At 41.4% G+C, this 24,526-nt stretch overlaps 1 protein-coding gene across 3 annotated transcripts in view; it reads right to left on the reverse strand.

Annotated features, from left to right (window-relative positions):
• Nucleotides 1-13,993: 13,993 nt before the first annotated feature.
• PRDM6 (PR/SET domain 6) overlaps nt 13,994-24,526 on the reverse strand; it is a 99,268-nt gene continuing 88,735 nt past the window's right edge. For 2 of the 3 annotated variants that reach the window (XM_035099522.2, XM_035099523.2), the window contains 2 exons: nt 23,530-23,706; nt 13,994-17,881 (listed from right to left, as the gene is read on the reverse strand). In XM_035099522.2, the coding sequence (XP_034955413.2) occupies nt 17,767-17,881; nt 23,530-23,706 (292 nt within the window). In that variant the 3' untranslated portion in view covers nt 13,994-17,766. The remainder of the gene's footprint in view (nt 17,882-23,529; nt 23,707-24,526) is intronic. The other variant, XM_060280135.1, reaches the window with a different exon arrangement.

A 24,526-nucleotide genomic window follows, 5' to 3' on the forward strand; every position in this document is an offset into this window, starting at 1 on the left:
AAAAGCAGTTTCTTGGAGCATTGATATATTTAGGATTCCTAGCACAGGAGCCAACTGCTAGATGCCAAGTTACCTTTGGCCCTCCCAAAATATTTGAGGGGGTCAGCCCCCCCCAAGTTGATGGGCATTGCCATTCAAATGGTGTGTGTGTGTGTGTGCACCATGTCATGTGATTGATCATGTGGGGCAGAGCTTACCTGCGCCTCCCCCTCCCAAAGTTTTATTCAAGTTGGCACCCCTGATTCGTTTGCAATCTTGAGAGGTGTGGCTCAAAATCTCTCTTAGCATTGCATGGGGATGCTGAGCAATGGGTCTAGGAACAGGCAGCACAGCAGCAAGGGATAGAGGAGAAATTCTATTCAGTTCACACTTAAACAGTCCAAAAACAGTATGTGAATTGAAACAGGGCTACCTTTCCAATTCTGCACTGCTCTGAATTTTGCAACAGTGTTTTGCAGCCAAGTAATGTTTAGTGAACTGCATATATTGGGGAAAACTGTCCATCAAAATATATGTGGAAATAGGCCCCAGAGGGCATTGATTCGGGGGAAATTGCTTTGCAGAAATGTGTATATTGGACAAAATTGCATACAAATATGTACATTAGGAGAAATTTGCACCAAAATGCTGATGACTTTTCATGAGTACTGAAATGGGGAAGACAGAACTTAAGGCAGGGAAAATTGGAACCTGAGAACGCAGACTGACTCATAACGCTACCAAGACCTTCAGGGCCACAACATTCTGATAATGAGTCCCAAGAGAAGATACAATAAAAGCCAAGCACAAATAATCTTAAAATTCTTGCATCACTGAAGCAGACCTTGTATCCCTGAAATGTAAACTTTGTGCATTCTTTCCCCTCTCTGATTCATAAATTGCGTCTAAGGCTGCGATCCTATGGATGCTTACTTACCTCAGGGTAAATCCTGCTGGACCCAATGAAATTTATTTCTACTTAAGCATGTGCAGGATTAGGGACTCTGGCCAGTAAAAGCCACAACATATAGGGCTTATCGGTTCCTTTGCATTGTTTTTGCTGCAACCATTACCACGCTGTCATTTATTTCTGAAATATGTGTTAATTTTGTGATAGATTTGCTTTAGAAATAATTACTTTGTAGTGAAATGGAAAATGAATACTGTAGTTACTTTCAGGACTGTCAAAAGACCAGTTGTGGCAAAATTTATCTGTAATGTTTATATCATCATTATTATAATCCTTACAATAATAATATTAATATGTTGTTGTTAACATTTATTAAGTTCCTGTTGATACAAACACTTGTGTCCTTTCCCTGTCCATTTCCTGATCCACTTGCAAAAAAGCTATGCTTCTTTATGTGTGAAAAGTCCATTGCCATTCTGCTTGTAGCTTACAGTGCAAAAATAAGAATTTTCTAGCAGTAGGGGAACTTTTGTTTGGAATTTTCCTAATGGTTAAAGTGTCAGATTTATGCTTTAATGCAACATGAAGGAGGTGAAAAAACAAAGCTGATATATCAGCTTCGATATTTTTTTAAAAAAAACAGAAACTAAATGAATCCCTATTCCACAGCTAAATTTCAATAAATAAGGAATAAATTCCTGACTGCAAAGAAATGAAGCATTCCTCTAATTGCAAAGATAAAAAAAATAATTAAACATGCACATCACTGCACAGAATAGAAAGTAAATGGGAAGATTTAGTGGTGCCATGGTAACTAAGCAAAAGCTGTGCTAAGTGGAATAGAGAAATATTAAATATTTAAACTATAATATTTGCTATAATATTAAGCACTAAGTTGCCTAGGTGCAAAGGAAGAGAAGAGTTCGCGCACACTTATAAGTCACAGCAGAAGTACTATTCGAACCACCTTCAGCAATGAAGCTAAAGTTGCAATACTTAAACTGTTTCCTTTTTAATAGCCCCATGGGTACGCTGGAAAATGCCACTCGAAGATTTCACCCTAAACAAGTTTAGATCCACATGTTGCACATTAGCTACCTGTGGACCTCAGCCCAAAGATCTGTGGCTAGCCGACTGCTATTAAGAGGTCCATTCCCCTTCCTGCTTTTAAAAAGGTGAGAAGGTGAAGTCAAGAATCTACGTTTTTCACCGTTCTCCCGAGGCTCCTGACCCGAAAGGATTCGATTCTTTCTTCCTATTGGAAACATTTGTGTCTCATTAGTTCATGACAGATTACACAGGTTGGCGGGAGAGAGGTATAATCTCATGCAGCCGGACTCCATGCGTTTTCTTGCTTTAAAGAACTTTCCTGGCATAATGGAAGCTTGCCTTCCTTGGGATGATTGACTATCCAGGCTACTTGTAAAGCAGCAGGCAGTCTGTTGGCCAATTACCTGGGTATTTTCTCAAGTACAGTAGTTTTACGCAATTACTCTACCACAGTGATTCGGGTGCTTATACAAAAGGTCATATAACATGAGAAACAAAACGGGGGTGGGGGGGTGACAAAATTTTCACAGGCTAAAGTGGTGTTTTTTCAAGTGGAATAAGAGGTGAGTTAATGCGGTAATCATTGTTTCTTGACATATATGGCTGCAGTGAAATGAGGTTCTGTAAGGCGGCAAAGGTCCCTCGCGGGAGCATGGCTAGAGCTTTCAGATTTGGTTTCAGGGTTTTGTTTTGTTTTAAATGTCTGAGATCAGATATCAAACACAGCTTTGTGTGAAATTCTGCCTTGGGCCACTAGGTGGGGAACCTTGTAAGTTAGGGTCCATCAGACAGGTTAAAGAGCTGTAAGAGGCTGAATATAGATTTGAAAAAAAAATTACAGAATGCAAAGCTGTGCATTTAAAGTTCAGTGCCTGGCATCTCTGGGTAGAGCTGGGAGAAACCCCTGCCTCTTGAAGCCCAGGAAACTCTTGAAACAGCTCAGTTGGTTAGAGCAGTGTTTCTCAACTGGGGGCCATATGGCCCCCTGGCCACCCCCCAGATATTCCAAGAGGGCCACAGGTGAAATAATATTTATTTATTTATTTATTTATACCCTGCCCATCTGACTGGGTTTTCCCACCCACACTGGGCAGCTCCCAACAGAACACAATACAACATTAAAACATTCCCTAAGCAGGGCTGCCTTCAGATGTCTTCTAAAAGTCAGATAGTTGTTTATTTCCTTGACATGTGATGGGAGGGCGTTCCACAGGGTGGGCACCACTACCGAGAAGGCCCTCTGCTTGGTTCCTGGGCTGAACAATGGGGGTGGAGACGCTTCTTCAGGTATCCTGGGCTGAGGCCGTTTAGGGCTTTAAAGGTCAACACCACTTTGAATTGTGCTTGGAAACATACTGGGAGCCAATGTAGGTCTTTCAGGACCGGTGTTATGTGGTCTTGGTAGCCGCCCCCAAAATTATGAATAAAACATGTTCTGTTTACGAACAAAATAGCTACCTTCCTACCATTAGGACAGGAGGGCCACAGGAAGGAAACAAGGTCGGAAAGGGGCCCTGGTCAGGAAAAGGTTGAGAAACACTAGGTCAGAGCACGGTGCTGATTATGCCAAGGTTGCAGGTTCAATCCCCGTATGGGACAGTTGCATATTCCTGCCTTGCAGGGGGTTGGACTAGATGATCCTCAATATCCTTTCCAACTATATGATTCTATGCTCATCTTTGCCTGCCGAGGAATCTGGTTTGGTTCATGAGGCCACTTTCCCCAACCCATGCTCAACTGCCAGCCAGCTGTCATCACTCGTGATGGGCAAGAGGATGGGGTTCAATTCTGCATTGGCTCTGCACATCTGTTCCCAGCAGCCCAAGCAGCAGGCTTCAAACTCTACCCTCCCCAAATCAGCAGAGTAGTTTTAATCCGGCTCAGTTTGGCTCTGTGCTTTTTTCACTGCTGGAAACAGGCATGTGCAGCCAGAGCAAGGAATCTTGTTCTTTCATGGGCTTCAACTGCAAGAGGGGGTTCCTTGCAAACCTGATGCTTGCAAAAGGCAGACTCCTTTCCCTTTCCAATCAGCTGACGGGAGAAAGAAGACTTTGCTGGTCCCTAGTCCGATGCTTGGCACTCTGCCTGCAAAAAGCAGGTTTGTTCCCTGCCTCGTCATCAGCTCAAAATAGTTACCCATTCCTAGTGCAGACAATATTTAGTGAGGTGGACCAAGGGACCATAAGGGAACTTTCCATGTTCAATTTTGGAAGTGATCCCTCTTTCCCATTTATACACATTTGCTTTGACTCTAGTTAACCAGATGCAAAATTTAGCAGAACTTCTTCTTAGCTAAAAGATAATGCTATAGATAGCTACCCGAACAGCTGCATTTCTCCAGAAGAAATGATGCAGGACCAAAAAATAAATGCACCTCTGCACATATACCATTGATTACCATATTTTTCCATGTATAACATGCCCCCGTGTATAAGTCACCTCCTATTTTGGGGGACTCAAAATTAAGAAAACGGGGGGAGATTGCCCCCCGTATATAAGACTCCTCCCCTTTTAACATTATTTTTTAGTAAAAAACAACAACACCCTAGTCTTATACACAGAAAAGTACGGTAATTTACTGGTATACTTTGAATTTAATACTTGTTCCTATAGCCATCTTATTTCTCCCCCTGAAACTTGTGAATTTTAGACAATCATTTATGATAAATAAGAAGGAAACCATGAACCGTAATAATTGAAATATTTTATTAATCTAATATATCGACACATCGTATTTTCCCTTTTAAAGTGTGCCCCCATTAGTTAAAATTCATTGTGATCTTACACCTTAAAGCACAAGATTATTACAACATGCATGATGTTAATTGGCCATTTGCAATAATAAAAAAGAACACATTTTAAAGATCCATGTTACCGTTCTAATCACAATGCCGTTAGTCTTAGTACAACAGTTTATGCCTGTTGGAATTTTATTCAACTACTGCATGAATGTTTGATCTTATTCTTGTTTTATATCTGTATCCCACCTTTTCCCTCAATGTGAGATTCCTCTCTCCACATTATTCTCACAACAACCCTGTGAGGTAGGTAGGTTGGCTGACAAACATTGTTTGGCCCAAGGGGTTTGTTCTGGTCCAGTGCTCATTTATGTACAATCTGATGAAACTATGCAGAATTGAGGGGAGGCAATTTACCATTGAATTCATGTGCAGATGTAGCTTATGGACCTGTCGAAATGGCTGTATAAAGGGTTTAGCCTGCTATGTACTGCTGTGCCAGTCCTAGAGAGAAATAACCCTACTCCTTGTTGCAATGTGGGCTTTTTCATTATGTGATGAATATGGCTTACCCAGTCAAATTATTTGTAATTGCAGCAAAGAAAGTTCAAGTGAGTACTTTGACTCAAATGGCAGTGGATTGTAAAGATGATTCATTAATTCCAGAAAGTGAAAAGGAAGTGTAACTCCGCGATATTTCCAGAATTTCTTTTGTTCTTATCCTAAAGAGGAAGTATATTTTTGCCCATGCTTTGTGCTTGAGTCAACCGACTATTTTATATGCATTATTTGCAATGGCCTATGGCCGTTGTTCGGTCCCTGCTCCTGCCAACCTAGCAGTTCGAAAGCACATCAAAGTGCAAGTAGATAAATAGGGACCGCTCCGGCGGGAAGGTAAACAGTGTTTCCGTGTGCTGCTCTGGTTCGCCAGAAGCAGCTTTGTCATGCTGGCCACATGACCCGGAAGCTGTCTGCGGACAAACGCCGGCTCCCTCGGCCTATAGAGCGAGATGAGCGCCGCAACCCCAGAGTCGGACACGACTGGATCTGATGGTCAGGGGCCCCTTTATCTTTACCTTTATGGCTATGAGCAAGAAAGATTTCTTGTATTGTGTGCATGTATATGTTTAAAGAAGAACTCAAACACAAAACACACAAACTACCAGGCAGATGTCCCGTTGAAAGGAACAGGAGCCATGAATCAAGCTCAAGATAAAACAGCTGCATCTCCCTTGTACGGTGTTATATTTGCACATTCTTTCAATATTCTAGTGAGTACATCTTGCTTTATTATTTGAAAAGCCTTCCCAGGGATTCCTATTAAATAAACGAAGGATATCCTTAGAATGGATAAGTTACAAATGTCAGCAAAGAGCAGCAAAACCCAAAGCCAAGTTCGGAAGAGACTGTCAGCTAGAGACTGCATTTCTATGCACACTAACTTGGGAGTAATCCTCATTTAATTCAATGGGACTTAGGTCACATCCACACCAAACTTTTTAATCCATTACCACGTTAACAGTCATGGCTTCTCCCAACGAATCTTGAAATCTGTAGTTTCTTAAGGGTGCTGAGAGTTGTTAGGGGAGTCCCCTGTTCCCCTCACAGAGCTGAACATATCAGAATAGTTTTATCGATCATTTCCTCCTGCCAGGGAGAATAAGGCTCTCCTTGGCACCATTAAGGGAATTACAGTTCCCAGCATGGAGGTCAACTCTATGGGGCAGAGCACCCCCAATGTATGTGGGAACAGGGCTGACTCCCCCGCCAATATTGATGGGCTGGGCCTCCATGCAGCGGTGGACCCCGTCAGGCTTCCCTTCAGTAGCAGTGGGCCTTGTGACCTCATCTCCATGACCTCATCTCCATCACATATGACATCATACACGAGACAAGGCACCCCCCCAAAAAATGTTGGGTGGAACTCGGAGCCTCTAGTTCCCAGGATTCTTTGGGAGAAGCCATGACCGTTAAAGTGACATAGGAGTGCTTTAAATGTATGGTGCAGACGTGACCTTTACTTCTGAATAGAAATGTGAAGGGTTGCATAGCACATCTCCGGGCTCCTTCGTGTTGGATGCAGTTAAGTTTCACCATGTCCACACAGCAAATGCCATCATTTCAGTCCATGTCAGTGTCCAGCAGGTAACAGCCACACATTCCCCTTCATTGCAGTCCACGTCGGGAAAACACGTTTGTTGTGTAGAGTGTGATCACATGCACACACCCCCAAAGCAGAGTCTAAAGTACCTTAACTGGAGGAAGAGAGCTGCTGCTTTTAAACAAGAGCCATTACAGTGTTGGGCAATCAGAGTATTGATAAGGAGCAGTTCAGAAGGCACCAAAACTACATAGGCAACAGATGGTAATGAAATTATAGAACGTGCAGTACGACCACTTCTAACTGCAGCAGACCCTCCAAGCATCCCTATTTTCCAGGGATGTCCCTGATTGAGAGAAGCCGTCCCGGTTTCTGATTTGATCCCAGAATGTCCCGCTTTGGACAGATGTTGGAGGATATGGAGTTATCCAACATCCGAGCCATCTGAAGGCATTCCTGTATAGGGAAGTGAGCTTTTTAAAAATGTTTATTTACATTTTTTATTTGTTGGAGGCTTCCCAGAGTGGCTGGGGCAACCCATTAAGATGTGTGGTGTATAAATAGTAAAAATTATCATTATGGAATGGGACGTCCCTATTTTCACCGGAGAGATGTTGGAGGGTACGCTGTATGTGAAGGATCACATTTCTGAATGCTTTTCTTTTAAACAAACAACAGAGAGCAGGCTGGGCTAAAGCTCTTCCCCCTGAATTTTATTTTATTTTATTTTAATTTTACAGGGGTAGATTCTTTTTTTAAAAAGTTGCCATTCTCTCCCTCCCCTGCCCAACCTGGAGTGGTGCAGTTCACCATCTCACCTCAAGTCGCCACTACCATTTTGGTGCATTTCTGAAGTATAGGCCTCAGCCCTTCGGCAAGTGAATGCTGGTGCTTCTTCTCCCCTCCTATATATATCTGTTTGTGTGTTTGCTAAGAGGAAATACCAATGCATATCCTTTTCTGCTGCACTATAAAACATATAGGGACCCAGGTGGCGCTGTGGGTTAAACCACAGAGTCTAGGGCTTGCTGATCAGAAGGTCGGCGGTTCAAATCCCTGCAACGGGGTGAGCTCCCGTTGCTCGGTCCCAGCTCCTGCCCACCCAGCAGTTCGAAAGCACATCAAAGTGCAAGTAGATAAATAGGGACCGCTCCAGCGGGAAGGTAAACGGCGTTTCTGTGCACTGATCTGGTTCGCCAGAAACAGCTTTGTCATGCTGGCCACATGACCCGGAAGCTGTCTGCAGACAAACACTGGCTCCCTCAGCCTATAGAGTGAGATGAGTGCCGCAACCCCAGAGTCGGACACGACTGGACCTGATGGTCAGGGGCCCCTTTACCTTTATAAAACATATATATTCTCCAAACATATTGCTAACCAAGATCCCAGTATCTGTTAGATGGGTTTGGCAAGTGTGTGGGTGTCATGGGACTGCCTAAATAGTCCTGGTGCTTGAGTTTGTGCCCATGATACCTTTAAAATACATTATTTCCCTCAAATAATTCTGGGTTTGTTAAGGTTTGCTGGGAATTGTAACTCTTTGAGTGGTAAAATCCAGCGCCTAGAATTCTTTCAGGGAAAGGATGTGCTTTGAATATGTCGTTAAGGTATAATATATAAGCATCCACAATTGCCAAGTTCCTTTTAAATAAAAAAATTCCTTCAGTAGCACCTTAAAGACCAACTAAGTTTTTATTTCGGTATGAGCTTTCGTGTGCATGCACACTTCTTCAGATAAAAACTTAGTTGGTCTTTACGGTGCTACTGAAGGAATTTTTTTATTTCGCTTCGACTCAGACCAACACGGCTACCTACCTGTAACAAGTTCCTTTTGTTAGTGGTTGACAGACAGCTCTTTGTAATTGGCGCTCCAAATGGCCAAGAAAACCCATTTATTGGCTTTAGGGGGTCCTTGAGACAGGTGCAAAAGACATTTTCCCTTGCCCCAATGCAGTAAAAAATTGTATATGTGTTTATGTGCATTTGGCCAAGGGTTGGGGTGGGGGGAGTTTGAAGTCCATAATTTTCATCAGAGTCTCAATAGGTTTGTGACCCCAAAAAGGTTAAAAGTCACCACCGTAGACTGAAGATCTTTTGCGATAACAGTGGACACCTGCCATCTCTTGGAGTGTTAAAGTGGTGCCTCTACCTATGATAAGCCAGTATATTTATAAATAAATGCAAATATGAAGTTCCTACAGCTCAGAGAATTGGGGTGAGTGAGACAATAGCATCATAGAAAGCCAACAAAATGATGAAGAAACCACACCTTATTTATGACTTCAGTATAGTGAGTTAAAAGCAGGTAGAATTACTCCGTCTGTGCTCAAAAAGAAGCTCACTCATTATTCTGAGCAGGAATTTCAGGCTTTGGTTCAGCAGGTCCTTTCTAAGATTGTTCCATCTGTGCCATATTATAATGGAAGGTGTGATGGTTTAAGAAAAATAACTTGTATTCATCACACTCAGTTGTATTTTAGAGGTCTCACTTTGTATTATACAAATTCTGTATGTAAGTAAAACGCACAATGGCCATGATCCAAGTACACGTGCTCATAATACTAAAAGGTTGGGTGCTGGGGTTGCCAACACATAAAACAAGTTAATTCAATTCTGTTTGTAGTAGCACTCAGATTATCTGCAAGAAAACCATTTCCGCGCCTGTGTCGGAGGTGGAGTTGTGGGTGTCACGACCCGAACACGCGCGCAGGGGCTGAGAGCTCAGCCCCTTGAGCGATTGGAGGGTTCCTGCCTGCATCATTGGAGGGCCGGTCAATCGGGTCGGCCAGAGGGCGTGTCCTGCTTTCTTTAAGCAGGCGTAGGGCTGCTCACCAGCTGCATGGATTTGTCCACAGCCAGTCTTGGATGCTTCCCATTTTATTTGGAATGTGGAAGAAGTTACTAGAAGTGTTGAGCCCATCATAAAAATATCACTTTAATCAATGGAACAAGCCATCGTGATATTTGACTGCAGGGAATTCTCTACACAATGAGATGTTGTAAACGTGTTTGTTTTTTATATAAATAGTTACTAGAAGAAAAATCTTTCCAATTTTCACTGCTGAGAATGAATCTCATAACTTAACATTTCTGAATAGTTCCATGTGATGTTTGTTTGCAGGATAATCTCACTTAGCCGGTTTTATTCAGTTTTATATACACACAAAAACAGGCTGAATCAAATGATGCCGATGTACCTTGATTTTGCCTATGGGGTGCTGTGCTGTATTTTTTATTGGAAACCTCTCTAGTACGGTAGTTCCCGCTACCAAGTTCCCAGCAGAAACCTCACAGTAACTTTACCAATTACCAACATAAATGCAAGGTTTAAGCCTAACAAGTTCACATACTGAGGCTGGGCAATGGCATGACAATAGAAATAAACTGGGATTTCAGCGCTGAATAAAACATGATTGTGTAATCAAATGACTGTAACCCAAAGCAGCAGCTTCCATATGTGAAACAGACAATTATTATTATTATTATTATTATTATTATTATTATTATTATTATTATTATTTACTGGTGTTATTTATACCCCGCCCATCTGGCTGGGTTTCCCCAGCCACTCTGGGCGGCTTCCAACAGAAAAATAAAATACAGTAATCTACTAAACATTAAAAGCCTCCCTAAACAGGGCTGCCTTCAGACAAACATGCAGCGGAGTCTCTTGAGCACTGATCTGCACATTATGTGTATCTTGTGGGAACCATTGTAGGGGGCTGGACTAGATGGCACTTGGGGTCCCTTCCAACGCTACAATTCTAGTACAGTCATACCTTGGTTCCCAAACGCCTTGGTTCCCAAACGCCAAAAATCCAGAAGTAAGTGTTCTGGTTTTTCAACGATTTTTGAAAGCCGAACATCCCATGCGGCTGTCAGCTATTGTTTCGGGGGCGCCTGCACCAAACAGAAGCTGAGCCTTGGTTTTTGAATATTCTGGAAGTCAAACGGATTAAGTATGGCGCTTTTGTTTTTGCTCTATTTTGTGATTTTGTTTTTGAGGCTTTTTCGGTTCATTTGTTTTTGTGACAGTGTGGAACTCAGTTCAGCTACTGATTGATTGATTGTGCGACTGCGGAAATGGATAAAAGTCCCCCTCCCCCATCCAAACAATGACTAGCATCAGTGCAGATAAGGAAAATTTTTTTTTATTATTTTTATCATCTTCAATACTGTCTTATTTATTTTATAGTACAGTACATTGATTAATGCATTCATTTTATGGATCAATGGTCTCATTAGATAGTAAAATTCATGTTCAATTGCTGTTTTAGGGGTTACAGGTAGGTAGCCGTGTTGGTCTGGGTCGAAGTAAAATAAAAAAATTCCTTCAGTAGCACCTTAAAGACCAACTAAGTTTTTATTTTGGTATGAGCTTTCGTGTGCATGCACACTTCTTCAGGTATCTGAAGAAGTGTGCATGCACACGAAAGCTCATACCAAAATAAAAACTTAGTTGGTCTTTAAGGTGCTACTGAAGGAATCTTTTTTTTTTAATGGTTGTTTTTAAAAGTCTGGAACGGATTAATCCGTTTTGCATTACTTTCTATGGGAAAGCTCACCTTGGTTTTGGAACGCTTGGGTTTTGGAATGGACTTCCGGAACGGATTAAGTTTGAGAACCAAGGTACCACTGTAGTCTATGAATCTAGCACTAGCACATTGGGGAGCACCTCATTCAGCCCCTGTATATTGGCGGGGACCGGATGGAGAGGGTGGCTTTATTTAAGTTCTTGGGTGTTACCATCGAGCAGGGTATGACCTGGAGCGCTAATACCACTGCTCTGGTAAAGAAGGCCCAGCAGATAATTTATTTCCTCAGGCTTTTAAAAAAGAACAAGCTGAGTGAGAGACTGCTGGTGTCCTTCTACTGAGGCTCCATAGAGAGCATTCTTACATACTGTATCTGTGCATGGGTTTTCCAGCTGCACAGTCATGAGTAGGAAAGTGCTCCAGAAGGTCATAACCACATTATCGGTCATCCTCTCCCATCTCTGGAAGAACTATACAGTTCCCGTTGCCTTAAAAAAGCAAATAATATTTTACAGGATTCATCTCATCCTGGATATTGGCTTCGGGCAAGAGATACAGAACAATCAAATCAAGAATGAATAGATTAAAAAACAGTTTCTATCCAAGAGCTATAACCATCTTAAATGCTGTAACTAAATAATATTATCTTGGGGAGTTGTGATGGGTCTGTATGTATGTGTGTTTGTGGCTGAAATTGTGTTTTTGTTTTTATGGAATGGCATTCAATTTCGTTGTACAGTCATACCTCAACATCCTTTGCTTCAACTTCCAAAGGTTTCGACTTCTGAAGTCGACAACCCCTAGAAGTCCTTTTGCCCCGCGCGCACGGCGAGCGCGTTCTGCGCATGCGCAAAATAATGCTTCGCACATGCGCCAGTAGCGGCGCTTCGACATCCGAAAACCTCGACTTACCAAGACAGCCGCAGAACGGATCATCTTCGTAAGTCGAGGTAACACTGTACTATGTACAATGACAATAAAGTATCTATCTATCTATCTATCTATCTATCTATCTATCTATCTATCTATCTATCTATCTATCTAAGTGGATTATGTAAGCTCTCATCATCATCGCCATGCCAACAAGAGGGCTAGCCCTGGCATGGAGATGCCACGGCATGATGACAAAGTGTGCAATGGAGCTTAATTGAATACTACATGTTGCAGCACCAGAGGTAGAAGCCGTTGACTCATCTCATTAAACGAGGTTGCAAAAGGGCAGTGGCAGCTATGAGTCTTCTCCTTTCCCTCTAAAAATACCCCAAGCCTCCTATGCCACAGATTTAGGGCAGGGGGTACTTCAGTGAATAAGGGCACTGAGAATCTTGATCAGGCATCCCCAAACTGCGGCCCTCCAGATGTTTTGGCCTACAACTCCCATGATCCCTAGCTAACAGTAACAGTGGTTGGGGAAGATGGGAATACACTGGTCTTGATCCTGAGCTCAGTATAGAAGTTTCAGGATCCCACGTAGCACATTTTAATGGGATGTGATTGCATCTTGCCTCATGCAGAAAAATGGTCAGGGTTCTGAAAATTAAAGACTTTCCTAAGTTGTTGCAGATCTTTAATGAGCTTTCCCCTCCAAGATCCAAACTAACAGTGCTGCCACAGTGAATGAAAAAACAGAAACTGACTTCCTCAGTAACTGTACTATGTACTGTCAAGTACTATGATAAGATATGAAGGGCACATGGCTATTAAGTGACAAGCAGTTGCTTTTAATGCATTTGTTTTTAAAAAATCCCAAAAACAAGTAGTGCTGTTATCAAAATGGAGATACTGTCATTCCCCCTTCATGATATAAATACACACACAAACACTTGGAAAATATGCAGCCTATATAATTGACTCTTTAAAAATTGTATTTCTTAACTCATTCCTGGATTGCTGGGAAATGTAGGTAGGCCAATTCTCCAAGTAATGTGAAAAGTCCCATGGCATCATATGTAATAATTTCAACTACAGTCATACTTTGGGTTAAGTACGCTTCAGGTTGAGTACTTTCAATTTAAGTACTCCGCGGACCCGTCTGGAATGGATTCATCCACTTTCCATTACTTTCAGTGGGAAAGTTCGCTTCAGGTTAAGTACGGACTTCCGGAACCAATTAAGTACTTAACCCGAGGTACCACTGTAATGTTGTTGGGCAGTGCTATATCACAGAGAGTTTTCCCCATCTTGTAGGACACAAATTGGTATTAATGGGTTCAGAAGTACATTCAGTTTACTTTAAACCATCAGTAGGCAAACTAAGGCCCGGGGACCGGATCCAGCCCAATCGCCTTCTAAATCCAACTCGTGGACAGTCCGGGAATCAGCGTGTTTTTACATGAGTAGAATGTGTCCTTTTATTTAAAATGCATCTCTGGGTTGTTTGTGAGGCATAGGAATTCATTCATTACTATTTTTTTCAAAATATAGTCCGGCCCCCCACAAGCTCTGAGGGACAGTGGACCGGCCCCCTGCTGAAAAAGTTTGCTGACCCCTGCTTTAAACCCTACAGGGCACATTATGGTAATTCCACATTGGGGAGCATTGTTAAAATAAGGAAACTGCTTACCATATATACTTTTCTTGCATGACCCACCTGCATATGGTTTAACACCCTAGGAATAAATTGGCAGTGCAGAGAGTTGCCCATTTACCTGTGCCTTTACACTGCAACATGAACCAAGCTGATTTGGAGGAAATTATAGCTTCCTTACCTTCTGTTACACTGCTTGAAGTGGACAAGATGGCACCTCTCCCCATTCCACATACAGAAGATGACTAGTCAACTGAATTTTACTCCACCAGATGTGAACTAGCAGGCTACTTTTTGAGGCATTATCAGCAAAGCAGAACCACTAGGATATCAGTTGATTTTATCCCTTTAATTAATCACTCACATTTCTTAAATGCCAGTTATTTTGAATTCTTTGTCTTGTGTCTCCGGTGCTGCAACATTTCATTCATTCATTCATTTACAGGAAGTTTCCCTAAAATCTGCAAGCAAAGTCTGCCTAATTTTAGGTAACTTGGAACAATTCAAGCAGCATTGTTAATAAGTGAGTTTGATTTACGCTGCTGTCATTCATACAGCAAACAACTTCCATAAAGGAATGTGGCTTCCTTCCTTTCTTTCCAATACCAGTTTGGTTGAAATCAACAGGATTTAACTTTAAACAACTGTTTAGGGGGAAATGCACCAAAAGCATTTCGGTTTGCTTCCTTCCATGTGTGCATTTAACTTGCATTACCTGGGCTTGGATCCAAAGTTGTCTTTAAACTAGCAGAAGACCGCTGTTGGAGAAAAGTGATCCCAAACCCAGAGAAGTTTACCTGTTTGTGGAATGCTTCATGCAAGCGCTCTCTTGAGACCTTTCTTAGGCCCACTTTGGATGCAAGACACTTACCTGGGAAACAGCCTGTTAACACTGTGAGGCTTCCTTGTCATCACTGTTCAGAAGTACAGAAGTGTAAGAGGCTGGCCTCAATATAGCAAAACCAGGCATTGGGCAGTTTCCCTCGCATTCTCAAAATGTGTAGGACTGAGCAAGGTTCCTTGGGCCCGCAGTGACAAGACCACAAGAGGAGAGTCAGATCAGAGCCATCAGACTGTGTCCTCCTTTCGCTGCAGGCAAAGCCAAACCATAAAACTGCTTTTGCTGTTTCAAGCTTACATTTTGTTACTGCATTATTGTTTTAGCGGTGGCATTTTATAACATAGGAACATAAGAATGATGCATGGATACTGAGTCAGCATATTGGTTCATCTAGCTCAGCACTGTCGACATGGTCTTGGGGTAGCTCTCCAGGGTTTCAGATGGACCTTCTCAGTTCGACCTACCTGGAGATGTCAGGGATTGAACCTAGAACCTTCTGAATGCAAAGCAAATGTTCTACCACTCAGTTATGGCCCCTGCCCTAAATTATTCTTGTTATTGGAATATTTATGTTTCTGTACACGCTTCAAGTGCATTTCATATAGGCAGAAATGATGAAGAAATAAAAGGGTTTTGACTGTGTCATCCCACGCATTTAATGGCCCATAGGTGCCTAGTCAAAAAGTACATCAGCTTGAATGGTTCTATGAATGCTACAATCAGTTTCCAATAGAGAAGCAATGAGGTAGGTTTTTCAAAGGCAAAAATGGCACAAACTACCCAATGGACAGACTACTTATGCCAGCGAGTTAGGATTTAACGCAATACAGTCCCAATGACGTCGTCATAATTGGTTTGTACCGAATAGCCACTGAGAGGCTTTACAACAAACTATCAAGTTGTCTTATCCTCAAGTGAAGGTGATGCAGCTGAAGTGGATGGGGGGCTTTTGCTGAAGCACCAAGGTCACCCTCTACAAAGCCGTTAAAAAGCTCAAAGGGTTGCATTCAACTAATTGGAAGCCCATGGAAGAACATCCAATAACAAAGTGGGGATTCTCTCCGCTCCTGTCCCCATACATGCCCTCCAATTGGCTGGGGGGGGGATCAGAAGAACCACCAGAACAGAGATTGTTCCAGCAGACAAGCAGAGCAACCTCCTTAGCGCTACATTGAATTCCGTCTCAAGTGCTTGGTTTTTGACCAATTTTATTTTGATTAGATATTAGAATTACTCTATCTCAATGTTGGGGGGCATGGGAGGGGGTAGGAGAGAGGGAAGAAGCCCCGTTGCACAAGAGTAATCCTTGCACAGCGCTTCCACTGACGGGACTCAGAGTCCTGCCCAATGTCACTTTAAGGTTCATTAAGAAGGTAAAGGTAAAAAAATTAAGAAGTAGCCCATAAGGACACCAGGTGGTTGTTACAAGTTGTTGTTTTTTATAAGTCAGCATTGCAGATCAAAGCTTTAATATCGTACGAGTCCTAAAGATACAGAAACACAGGACAAGGAAGAAAAATAGGAGGAACTGGTGCTTAAAATACTACCTCCAATTTTAATTTCAGAGTGTGCGTTTTAAATTATATTTAAGTGGTGTCGCCACACTCCCTGTTTCATGGTCAACTGAAAATTGGTATACCTAAAAGTTGCAATCCTATGCATGCATACCCAGAAGCAAGTCCCACTGAGCACAAAACTTTATTTTGAGTAAATATGCATAGAATTGGCTGCACATCACTGCTGCAACACTCCCAAGGGGCTCAGAGTTGTGCTCTGCATTGCAGAAAACTGGGAAATTACTTGAAAGCGCTGTGTATACATTAGATCTGGTGAGTCTTTGATCAGTACAGTGCTTTGGCTCCCAGGCCCAGTGTGTTGGTTAAGAGATAATTGGGGGGGGATCAAATTACTGAGTTCATTTTAGAAAATCAGGAACTATATTATTGCTATATAGCACATTACAGCTATCTAGTTTGCCTTTCTTAAAGGATATTGCACATTATGAAATAGGAACAGTTACTCATGTGACGTACCCCTATTATGTGAAGTTTCTTCTATGTTGTGTGAATGCCTGGACACATTTTAAACCTGGATGATTTCTGTTGATTTTTCATTTTCTTTTTAAAGGTTTCTAACTTTTACCATCAAACTGAAGACTCCGTCTCTTGCTATCCCATTTTAACATTTATGTTTTCAAGCATGATACCTTTAGATAAGTGTTAATGTTTCACTGAAACTATTATTCATTACCTATGAATAATATGCCGTTCATAAAAGAGGTATAGTAGTTGAAAATTCTACATATTTCAAATGCTTTCCTTACAGCATTGGAGGGTTTTGTTTTGTTTTAACAGCATATACATCTACAGATATATCTATACATATATGTATATAGGACAAAGTTTATTTAACATTTCTGGGATCTCCTGGGCCAATGCAACACTGGCTAATGAAAACATTTATACAAAAAAAGTGCACGAAATGTGAGTTCTGAAATCATGGGAATGAAAATGTCCATTAGTCAGAGGACTTCTGACACCAACACAAAGATGGTTCTGGATCTTCTTCATTCTCTTGTCATTCGGAGACCACTTTTTTAAAAATAAAAATAACAGCCAAGTCAAGAGCAATGCAACCCAACGGGACCAAGGAAACAATATTATCTCTGGGTCCACTGAGTCATGCTAGAGGAAAAGGTGCAATCATAAACAAGTCCATGTGCATTCATAGCCATAGCTATGGGCTGAAGAACCCTTGATCTTTGTGGCTTTGGTATTAAATAACAATTATAAAAGCTTTTAGAAATAAAGCAATACATGGTGGCGTGGGAGGCTAGGATGCTAGCAGGCCCGGGTTCCTTGTCCATGGAAATCAGTCTCATTCCTAGTCATAAATAAATAATCTCTTTCCTGGTTTCACTTCCACGCCAGGATCAATATCTCTTAACATCTTACTTATTTTATTACTGCTCTTGGTTTTCTGGGACTGATTGAAAGTTGCTCAGAGGAAATCTTTGGTTTTGCTTAAGTGTCCGTGACATTTAATCATGACTTTCCTTGCAGTTTAATTCCAACCAGTCAATCAGTTAATCCACTTCAATTGATTCTGTGCTCTCTGTTATTGGCTTGCACTCATTGGGCATCCTCTGGTGTCGACTCAGCTGGGTGGCTTGTGTGAAGCTCCTCTCACACCTCTCGCACCTGGAGAAGGCAAGAGAGAAAATTGAGAGTGGGGAGCTGCTCTGGGGGAAGGGGGAGCGGGCGGCAAGCTTCGTCTTATCCTGCCTAATCAGAACAGACACTCAAAAGTGGCTTCAGATTTTACTGGCTCAAGAGGTTTAATTGGTGGCTACTTCCAAGGCCTTGATGCCTATGATGGGACAAGGCCTGTCTGATTCAGAACAGAGGAATCTGTCAATAGACAGGGGGAAGGTGATTTCTCCAGAGAGGCCTGTCCTGCTGCAGCTCTGATCACTGTCAGTTCAAATAGATAAAGAACAAAAAGAGATTTTTAGGAGTGAGCCATCAAAGAAGCAGCTTGTCTGCAGTTTTCTGCTCTGTAATCCCTCGGAGAAATTGATGACAAATAGAATTTCACCTCCTGCTAATTTAAAATCAGGAGTCCTACCTACTGGAGCAATTGTGAAGCCATGGAACAATGATCACTTTGTTTTGCAGCAACAGAATAAACCCCCATACTTGTCTGAGATCACTAAGCAGTTGAGTTAAGGAGGCTGTAGTTACTACTCATAATAGTTTTAAGCTTTTTAAAAAAAAATAAAAAAAATGTTACCCAGGATTTGATATTGAGTAGAAATGGCTGGTTGGAAAAGTCAAACACTCACCAGTGCATTTTCATTGTCATATAAAGGCTTCCCTCTACCCCTCCTTCCCTCCATTGATTTAAATGGCATGGCAAGATAATGAATGCATTAAGATGTAGGGCTTCTGCAGGGACTGACACAGGGCATGTGTAGTTCAGAGAGTGTAATCTGCGCCTATTCCAGATAAGAATGTACTCTACCAAATTCTAGTGCTTTAACAGAAGGTGACTTCTTCATAATCATTTCGAATGCGTGACACTGATGCCTGACAAGTTTATAGGATATAAGTCAGCCAGGGAAGTGACAGGAAATATGCCCTGGATAGGGCCCACTGAAATGAGTAAAAGCTGAACAATAGCACCCCACCCCCATCTTGCAAAGGTCCCGTAGCAAAGAAGAGTCTTGTAGACTATGCAGAGCTTTAATGTAATGCTCATAGGAATAATCTGGATTTTAAATGGTGCTGTGTAATGCCTAGTAACATCTGAGAAGATCCCTATGGAAAAAAAGTATCCCTATGAAAAATAAGAGGTTCTAACCCTCTCTGTACCCCTGCTTCTTCAATTGTAATCATTGCATTGGAAAAGAACAACCCTTCACAAACATGCATACACATTTACAGAATGTTATAAAGTGCCTGTTAATTATTTTTAAGGGAAATTATGGTTTGAGGAACCCATGACCTGAATGTTACATACTCATTCATCTCACCTCTAGTTCTTGCCTAGGATGTCAACATCTTTAAGTTGTGTTTCTTTGATCGTCTCTGTTGGAATATTTTAGCAGCCTGCTCTACTGTTAAAAACTGCACTGTGATCTTGACAAATGTAAAATGTCAGCTCTAATGTATCAGACCTATCAGCTCAATGAAAATAACTCAGAAGTATTGATCACCTAATGATTTTTGGTGTATTCATTAACATCTATGTGCAGATCTTCCTCTCACCAGAGTTCCTGAAATGCTGATGACACATTAGTGTATTGCTGATTGTTTATTAGAAAACTGATTACTGTTAGTTACTGGATTAGTGTGTCAAAATATACTACCTTTCATTGCTTGACAAACTTGCAAATTATGATATTTTTTTTATCATGAAGGCCTTGAAATCAATTCAATTCTTGGATTAGCTTATACAATGTAAGGCACTGAGCTATCCTTGGAGTTGAAATTTCCTTTCCCTACATATATAGCTAAAGATGTCCAATACATTCCATTTGTGCATCCTAAACATATATTTCAAATCCAAGAAGTACCTAACCATCACTGCCTGAACAGACAGGGTAGTATTATTACTTAATTTGTTTACATCATAGGGACCCCTGAGCCACCAAAAAATGGATGGTAATGAGAAAGGGCTTGTCTATGAGTTATAAGGAATGTGTTTCAAGAAGCTTCCATTAAATACTCATAACAACATAGAGATCAGAGTTAAGGGGATGCCCATAAAAGAGCTTCCTCTGTTGCTAGTCAGACATTTCAGAACTTATTGAAGAAGTGGTACCCAGGGAACAAAGTTACATGGACCATATAAGTGCCCACGCTGCCCTTCTGGTCTGCCCTGTAGTCTTGCAGGCAACAGAAACATTTTGTAGGGAAACACAAATATTACTGCATATATCTTAGGTTGGTGTCACTTCGGAGAAGGGATAGTAATTGGCTATTGTGATTATATTAAGGCTAAGATTAGGATGAGGTTCCACTGCTCTTTCGGTGGCGGTGGTGGTAGTAGGGCTCCACGGTTGTGGAAGCCCCCACTGTGACTGTAAAAGACACCGCTCGCAGAGTTCCCCCAGGCAGTGACCAGAATAACCACTGCAAACAGTGTATGATCCAAATCTAGCCCACCGGCCAGGTGAGGGGCCTAGTTTGGGCCCCCATGCCTCACTATTCTGGAGCTACTCAAAGTAACTGCATGCCCTTCTGTGCCCTGGCTGCCATAAGCCGCATGACTTCAAAGGCAGTGGTGACTCTGCCACTCTGTTCTGCTGCTGCTGCTCCCCAGTAGAGAGTTAGGATTGTTCTGTAACACAGTGACGATCTTATGAAATATACACTCCTATCTATGCACGGTTCACACCTGTATTAAAACAAATCCCACATTTCTCATAAAACAAATTCACTGTTCACTGGTTTACTCAAAGTCTTTGTCTCACACCAAACTATTCTAAATTCCGTATTATAACTATAGTTTATATTTCAATCCTTCACAGTTGCTTCTTACAGTGATACCTTGGTTTAAGAACAGCTTCGTTTATGAACAACTTGGATTAAGAACGCTGCAAACCCGGAAGTAGGTGCTTTGGTTTGTGAACTTTGCTTTGGAAACAGAACATGTTCTGTTTCCTGTTGAGTGTGTTCCATTACTAAATTGAGTCCCCCGCTGCTATGGGAAAGCTATGGTTTAAGAACCCTTTGGTTTAAGAACGGACTTCCGGAATGGATTAAGTTTGTAAACCAAGGTACCACTGTATTTGCACAAGCTACAATACAGACATTAGGTATTGGACAATTCTATGTTATAGGTAATAATCCTATATATTCAGTGAATATGCATTGTTGTTGTTGTTTAGTCATTTAGTCGTGTCCGACTCTTCGTGACCCCATGGACCATAGATCACACCAATATCAATTTGATTCATATGTAGCTAACATGCCAACCGTTTGATATAGCTCTATTTTCTGAATGGAATTGTGTTGTAACTACACTAGACTTTTGGAAAAAAGAGACAAAAGAAGAAAGAAAAAGAACAATACAAAAAAGGGGGGAGTAGTAATGCCTCTAAATGGGGCAAACTGCAGCTTTATTGGAAACACGACAAAAACAGGATGTTAAGGGGGGAATGTAAGTGGAGTCAACAAGGTTACACATAAGTAACACCTTAACATTAAAAGAAATCTATTTTCCATTTTGACCCGGAAACCTCCACAATTAATTACTAAAATCTATTTACACAGCAACTACATAAAATCAATCTGATTGCTGGCACTGGTTTTGGCTCTGCTTTCCATTGGCTCTATTAATCCAACATAATGGCTCTGTGGGCACCATTAGTGGACACAGTAGAACTGTATCATTTCAGGCAGTCCTTATTTGAATTCTGACTGTGCTGGCCTTTGCGAAGTTTGGGCTCCTCTTCCCCACCTCCACGCTTTATCTTACACTTACAAGCATGGTGCCCAGACACGTCCTGAATGGAGGCTAGGCAACCATTGTGGTTATCTCTTGCATAAACAGCTCGTTCATAATGTCTCTGATAGTTCACAGTGACAGATATCCTCTTACATTTGCCAAATTTAAAATACCTGGTAAATAAAATCAAGTTCAGTAAGAAGTTGATGATTGTTATGGAACACACCATTTTAAATGGCGTCTTCCTGTGCCCCAACCACAGCAGAGAAATAAGTAATTTTTAAAAAAGCTCAGATTAGCTTTACTTAAATGAAAATCATTTTGCACAGGATTGAGATGCATATGCAGTGTTTAATGTTAGACTTTTATCTTTTTTAAACATGGGACAGATTTTGACAGCTGCCAGACATTTATATTCTTATGATCTGCAACTGCTATTACTGGATTTATGGTGTTTTGTTCTTCTGTAACCTTGTGTGTATGTGTCTATAGGGGGTAATACCATTAGTATTTTATAGACTGACTGGGACTTGAGCGCCACAGATAATTTCTTACCCAAAGCCATAGAGCAAGCCCTTTCTAGAAGTGGGGTCTGAAGCCAGATTCTGAACCTGACTTCTACTGCAAAATATGATCTGATGCTGTTACCTCTAACATAAACCTGTTTAAGTGACTTCTTTGCTCTACACCCCCCCCAAATAGGAACAGAATATGATACTAACTTGTGGTCACATGGGTTTAGAAAACTGGTGATCTTTTAAAATTACTTGATTTACCTGAACTAGTTTTAAATATAGGTAATAAACTGCCTTGTTTACATCCTCATATTAGCCTGAGAAGTGCATTAAAGATTCCATCACCAAATCTTGCAAGGTAACTATAATGTTAAACCACTTATAATTTAGTATGGAATTCCACATTGCCCACTAAGAATGTGCAGTAGAAAATGGGATTTAAGGATCAAGTGTTGAGGACTAGACCAGGCATCCCCAAACTGCGGGCCTCCAGATGTTTTGGCCTACAACTTCCATGATCCCTAGCTTGAAGCACCTTCAAGAGCAGCACATATAACACATTGCAATAATCTAATGAAGTTACCAGAGCATAGATTACCATGGCCAGACTATCCCTTCGTTCATTGGTGAATGAAGCAAAGCTGATAAAAGGCATTTCATTCCATTGAGGCCACCTGTTCTCTAGAGACAATATAAGCATCTTGAAACTGCACATGTGCCCTTTTAGAAAGAACACAACCCTGCCTAAGACATGCACTTCCTGTATCCAAGAACCATCCATCCCCAGTGCCTCAATCTTGTTAGGATTCAATTTCAGTTTGTTGGTCCTTATCCAGCACTCAGAAATTTTGCTTATTAAAGCAATGTAAAATGATGACTTTTTGCCCATGCCACATCTTCTCTATCGGAAATATTCCTCTTTGTAATCAGCACATGCACTACAATTGTTGTATTGGCGTCTCCCTACTTTTGACGTTCAACAATCTAGATGTCCTACGCTTAAAATTTCAGATAAAGCCATCCTTTGATACTTTCAGATAAAATTACTGGAAAGGCTGCTGTTGAAAACTGCTTTCCCATTAACAACAAGCTCTCCCTAGTGAACTGCTTACAGATATTTGACATACGTTCACTATATATATGAGCATGATCCTCATCTTACGATTTTAAGGAGACATTTAATGGGTTGGTTGCAACCAACAAAGATCTGATTCTGCACAAATGCTATTGAAACGAATTGGTCTCGCTCAAGAGCGGTGCCTAGAGGACTGTGGGGTATTCTGAACTTCAATTCCAAACAGACCTATTCCAAGGGCTAGGATATTTACTGATTTTTGTCTAAATTGCCTTCCTGTTCCTCTGGTCCTTTGATTACTTACTTAAAGGGCTTCTCCCCTGTATGTGTCCGGATATGATTGTTGAGTGTAGTAGCACCAGCAAAGGCACGACCGCAATAGCCACACTTGAAAGGTCTGTCACTGGAATGGGTGACTACGTGGTTCCGTAGCTCTGAAGGTTGGGAGAAGGATTGGGAGCAGTGTCCACACTGATAGGGCCTGCAGAAAATAGAAACACCCAATGTGATCACTACTTATTTTTACTGAAGCAAATGGAAAATAATTTGGGTGGTGCAGCTGAGCTTTGGAATGCTAATTTCCGCAAGGGAATGTACTAGTGGACTTTCTTAAGTTGTTGTGTTTCTCTCGTCGTTTGAAAAAATAATAATAATAATAAAAATGAACATATAAAGATGCTGTACTATATTCTGTAAAGTCCAATCCTTTAAAAGAAGTATATCATAAAGGGCTCTTTTGGAGAACACTCCCCACTCTCTCATACACTACTACAGGCATCCCCAACCTGCGGCCCTCCAGATGTTTTGGCCTACAACTCCCATGATCTGTAGCTAACAGGACCAGTAGTCAGGGATGATGGGAATTGTAGTCCAAAACATCTGGAGGGCCAAAGGTTGGGGATGCCTGCACTACGGTAGCAGCTTATTAAGATAAAAGGTAACAGAGTCAAATTGTAACCATCTCCGAATCTCCAGCATATCCTGTTTTACAGATTACAGGTTAGCAAGACCAGTTGGGGAGGTCTTTGCTAAAATGAGCGACATGAGCGTGGCTGTCTTTAATTCTTCTAAGGCTGTGCACGTACCCAAAAGAATCCAAGATGGCACACCCAGTGTTTCCTCTTTTCTTTTGAGTACCCAAGGCAGCTCATTCCAGATAAATCAGGGTTTGGGAGATGGCCTCATTTGTGCTTTTTGGCTGAGTTTTGTCAATGTCTAAAACACAATATCATTTCTATACTGAAAAGGAGAACTTCAGATGGAATGCAGATTTAGATTAACAGTTTTGAATTCTATTATTC

Source organism: Zootoca vivipara, chromosome 11 (genome assembly GCF_963506605.1).
Source record: "Zootoca vivipara chromosome 11, rZooViv1.1, whole genome shotgun sequence".
In the NCBI taxonomy this organism is placed as follows: domain Eukaryota; kingdom Metazoa; phylum Chordata; class Lepidosauria; order Squamata; family Lacertidae; genus Zootoca; species Zootoca vivipara.